The following is a 5,167-nucleotide window of genomic DNA, read 5'->3' as shown; positions in this document are numbered from 1 at the left end:
ATATCATGCAAGTTTTGTATATAACATTTTTCCATATTATTACAAATAACGGAAATAATGCAGGTGGACAAAGTGTTTGCCCCGCCATGTATATAATTAAAAAACAATACATGCTGTTAATGTTTAGCAAAGATAAACCTCAGTTTAGATAATCCTCATAAAAGAAAAATTATCAAATTACGAAACTGTTTTGTTTTATTGCACAAAAAAATACCTATAATATCAATCAGCTCTAAACACTGTATATTTCATACTTTAAAAGAACAAATCAAATATTCGTACCTACAAGAAAAGAACGCAGCTATCGGGTTACCGATGTCAAAGCCAAACTTTTTCTGGTGAATCTAAAGTGAAAATAAGCAGATCTATTAACGAGCATATTGTTCAATGCAGATTGCTTACAAAGATCTAAAGTCAAATTTTCAGTACTACATTCTTAAAATTTTACTATACATCATTTACTTCCTAAAATATCGTCGCATTATGATAATTGTACATTTACCATTGAAATTTTTGCTTTTCATTGGACACCATATCGTCAAGCTTGCCACGTTTATTTCTTTCGTCAAATAAAAAATTTTATTAAAAAGTTATAAAATACTGTTCAAGTTTTACAAATGTTCATTGATTTATAATGTATTGTCTGTTTCAATTTTTAAAAATATGATACAACATTCTTAGTGTATTACAATATCGATTTCACACAGATCCGTTTTTTTTCTCAAATGTAACTGAAGTTTGTTTTCCAAATGATATAGAAAAAGCAGTGTATCTGCAAAATATTTTATTAAATAGAATTTATAAAATGTTCTTATTGTTATAGAAAATAGATCTGCTTAGCCAGATTCATCAGAAAAAATTTAGTTGAAATCGGAGACCCTACATCTGTGATCTTTTCTTGTTAGTTTGTACTTATAGTATATTCGAAATTTATTTTTGCTTTCGATATACTGTTATAAGTTAAAACATAAAGTAATAGTTTACAATATTTGGAAACATTTTGTTTGTTATTTAAATTTTACTCAAAATAAAAGTAGCAGAACAAATATGTTATTTTATCTACCATGTCTATATAACTAACTTATTATGCAATTGTCTGGTTTCATAAATTTTGTGGAATGTGCAGTTTCAGTGGATGCAGTACCAGTTGACGTAAGAGAACTTCGACGTGGAGCAATTACAGGCATAGTAGTAGTAGTATCCAAAAATTCATCATTATCAGAATCAGTGTCTCTGTCTTTCAGCTGCTTTCTTGGAACTATTTCATGGATATATCTTTCAATCATTTGTTGATTTTGAAGCGAAAGCGTATTACCATTATCTATTACATATGGTAAACTATCATTCATTTCTTGTTCTTTAGCTACTGTTTCAATATACATGCGTTGTAATTCAGCCAGTGCTTCGTCCATGAAACGTACACTTTGTTTACGATCTGGTACAGTATTATATCCAATGGGCCTGCATACTTCACTATTGGAGTCTTTTCCTTTTAAATGTTTAGTGTCGAAGGCCGCATTTGTGAAACCTATAGGATAATTAGGCTTTTGATTTATTACATTGCATGATGAACTATATGTCATTTTCTGTTCATTTATTGGATCTTTATATTTGCTCAACATCCAGTCACGAATATGATTTTGATCATTTTTTGTTTGATTTTCTTTGGGTATGGATATAGGCTGTTCTACTACAAGTGCCTCGTTATAAGAATCTGGACATCTATTTTGTGTGTCTATTTGATATTTTTGGGCATTTGATTGAATTGCATGTCCATGATTTTGTGCTCCATTTTGTACTCCATTATCTTTCCACCTTCCTGTATTCATCACTAGCTGTGATAATTGTTGAATTGTTTGTTTTGGTACAGTTGCAGATGTTTTTCCATTATTATTAAAAATGGTCCCTAATTTTGCTGGTGTAGATGTATCACTCGGTTTATCATGTACATAAGCAGGCTGTACATTTAATTGCCTCAAGCGCTCATAGCTTTCTCCTTGACCTGATAATAAGTGATCATCGATATTTTTTAAATTTTTGTCATTAATATTTAAAATGTCATTGCAATTCTTAAGTTGTTCCGAAGTCCGGCATTCATTCTCTAAAAATGTTGCAGTTAGTATCATTGCTGCAGTAGGTTCTCTTTGTGTAAATAATCTTCTACGAGTATGTAAAGTCTTGCTTATTGTTGCTTCAAGATGAGCATTTTGTATTTTCTCCTCTAATTGCTTTTCGATATTTAAAAACTTTTTAGTTTCATATATTAACGTTTCAGTATCCATAGCTTTTTCAAGTTCCCTAGTTATACGTCTTTCCGCAGAGGATTGAGTGCGTATTCCTGTAGTTACAATAGGTTGGAAGCCTAATCGTTGTTGAGCTTTTACAAAAGGAGATTGTGATACTGGGCCTAATTTTGACCATATAGTGCCAGGCTTTTTCATTGGACTAGTTACCGGTGAAACAACGCCTGGCCTTGTTGTTACAGTATTTTGATTGATTAATTCAATGTTAGAATTTGCCACTGTACAAGGTACACGACAAGGTTTTGGAGGAACTAGATCTAATTTTGGAGGAGCAGCTCCAGGCCTAGGAGGAGGTGCTAAAGATGTTATTGTAGGTTCTGTTGGTGGCGGAGGTAGTTCAACATCTGTTTCTGAAGTTTGTTTTGTAACCACAGAAGCATGAACAACTTTTAATAAATCATCCAAACGATTTTCAAGTCTATTTTGACGATCTCTATCTATATTTATGAATTTCGTTACCATATCATTCTGTGCAGTAAGAATCTGAAATAATACAGAATTAATGATAGAATTATTTGATTAAATGAGCTAATAAAAGAGAAGCATTTAATACCTTACCTTATTAACAACTTCATTTTGAGAATTAATAGCACTTAAAACAAGTTGTTCTAGTTTTTGTGTTTTCTTTTTCCTTAATGGCACATGTGGAATATTATTTGTATTAACAGGCACATCTTTCGATTTGTTATTATTTTCTGATGGAGTTGGTGAATCTATCGAAAATTCCAGTAGACTGTCATCATTATATGTTGCATTGTTTGTCATTACAGAGATCTCAGAATTTTGCATTACTAGTGGATTTGCTGCTTGCATATTTCTGTTATAAGTTTCATTTAAACTATGTGTTTTTTCATCATTCTTTGATTGGCAAAAAGCATCATTTAAATTTTGAGATACATCTGGTGAATAATCTGGAGATTGAGACTCAGTTTGTTTTATGTTTACTATTGCAGGCATATGAGTTAATAAACTATCATATTGCTGTTTGTATGTACCTGCAAAATTTTGTTCTAACATCATTTTTCGTGGTTCTTGAGGCACTGCATGATTATTTACATGCGTCATTTGTTGTAATTGATTTTGTTGTTGAATTATATGATTCAAATTAGGATTTTGCATTGCCATTGAATTAATTTGCATTGGCACATTTATAGGTTGTGCTGTTATACCTTGATTTAAGTTTTGTAAATTTTGTTGATTAAAATTATTTGCTAACATGTTTTGTTGACTATACATGTGATTCTGTTGCAAATTTTGATTTTGTTGCATATTCTCCTGAATTATTTGATTTTGCACATTTTGTACAGTATTTTGGAAGGGTATTTCTCCATAGTTATAACTTGATAATAAATTTTGTTTATAGTTTATATGTAGCGGATGTTCAACTGGAAGAATATTGCATTGTGTTGACTTTCCTGCTATTTGAATCAACTTTTCACGAGTATTAATAGCTACATCCTTTGTGGGAGAAAAGACTCTACATGGTTGTGCTATTATAGTTTCATTTGATTCAGGTGAATCAGGATATTCGTTATCACCTATAAAACAATATGAACCTTAAATATATTGATGGAAATATAACCAACAATGTACAAATATTTTTCTATAAATGAAATATGATTTTACATCCTAATGTCCAAGTAGGTGATAATGCCTCTGTGCGATGAAGTGTTGGTACATGGTCTTGAAACTTATGTCTCATTTGTAAATTCTTATTTGTTTTCATTTCTTTTGGAGGCGACTTAACATTTATCATTGCATCTAACAAAAAAGTCATAAGTTAATTATTTTTATAATTATGGTATACCTTGAAAAAATATTTTAAAACATTTTAAACTATTAATTTTAATCAATAAAATGTTAATACAAAAGGGAATCAAATAAATAAAAGACAACAATATAAATATATTCTTATTTTCAATATGCCTTACCTACAGTATCTATGCCAATATTATTTCCTTCCATACGTTTGTTTTTAAGAACTCTATCTATTAACTCATAATATTGCTCTACACCAGCTCGAGTACCAGCTCTTTTAGCTTCACGATAACAAACTAAAACCTGCTTCATTCGAGATCGACACTGTTTACCCGAAACATTATACCCTTTCTTCTTCATATACCGTGCAACACTTTCCCAAATAAGTTGTGGTTTCGAAGTATATTCAAGTTGTTTTTGCACTTGTTTATCTGACCATACTGACACTAACAATGAAGTGCTTTCAGGTGTCCATTTATATTTAACATTCTCTCCAGAATCACTCATTTCTTAACAATTGATTTTCAGTCCTTTCTCATTAAGCATTGAGAAACTACAATTGGAAATAAAGTAAATATGTTCACGAAATAACACAAAATCACACCGTCTTTTAACGTGTATCAACAGGTTGCAATCATATGTAGGTAAACTTAAGCATACCGCGTAACAGATGACGCCAACTTCAGCCATGCATATAATCCATGCACAAAGATCAACCGACACTAACCGACAATTCAAATTTTAAACTATTGTGCAACAGGTGGTGGGGAAAGATGCATTGCATAGGAGGCGTTGAGTAGTATTTGATTTATAGTGTATAGTTTAAATACAACTTTAGTTTGTTTATGCAAACTATGTATATGAATGTAATATAAGTATCTTGTGTCTCAGTCATGTAGTACATTTTCAGTAAAGTTTTATATAATTGTATTAAAATTAACATATTTATTGATATCAAGTTCAATTTCAACAATACAAATTTGCTACAATTTTATTCTATTGCACTTGTTTCACTTATATTTTCATACGTATTTATTTTTATTTAGAATCAAAATGATAGTAAACTAGTATAAATTAATAAAAAAGAAAATTTATTAAAAAAATTT

General features: G+C 30.3%; 1 protein-coding gene across 1 annotated transcript; it reads right to left on the bottom strand.

Annotated features, from left to right (window-relative positions):
* Positions 1-1,076: 1,076 nt before the first annotated feature.
* Positions 1,077-4,568, bottom strand: LOC108574628. Its single transcript, XM_017937248.1, has 4 exons — positions 4,235-4,568; positions 3,930-4,064; positions 2,862-3,841; positions 1,077-2,786 (listed from the first exon to the last, which is right to left on the bottom strand). The coding sequence occupies exons 1-4, from the start codon at positions 4,566-4,568 to the stop codon at positions 1,077-1,079; spliced, it is 3,159 nt and encodes a 1,052-aa protein (XP_017792737.1).
* Positions 4,569-5,167: the final 599 nt, after the last annotated feature.

Source organism: Habropoda laboriosa, unplaced genomic scaffold (assembly GCF_001263275.1).
Source record: "Habropoda laboriosa isolate 0110345459 unplaced genomic scaffold, ASM126327v1 scaffold175, whole genome shotgun sequence".
NCBI classification, from domain to species: domain Eukaryota; kingdom Metazoa; phylum Arthropoda; class Insecta; order Hymenoptera; family Apidae; genus Habropoda; species Habropoda laboriosa.
The sequence above is the reverse complement of the archived record's forward strand: the minus strand, read 5'-3'. Positions and strand labels throughout refer to the sequence as shown.

What these genes read in the sequence shown, in the direction of transcription:
- LOC108574628 (XM_017937248.1), bottom strand. Translation starts at nt 4,568, where the DNA reads ATGAGTGATTCTGGAGAGAATGTTAAATATAAATGGACACCTGAAAGC. An exon ending in TATTGGCATAGATACTGTAG is followed by an intron (nt 4,065 to 4,234) that starts GTAAGGCATATT and finishes CTTTTTTGTTAG; the next exon opens with ATGCAATGATAAATGTTAAG. An exon ending in AAAATGAAGTTGTTAATAAG is followed by an intron (nt 2,787 to 2,861) that starts GTAAGGTATTAA and finishes GTATTATTTCAG; the next exon opens with ATTCTTACTGCACAGAATGA.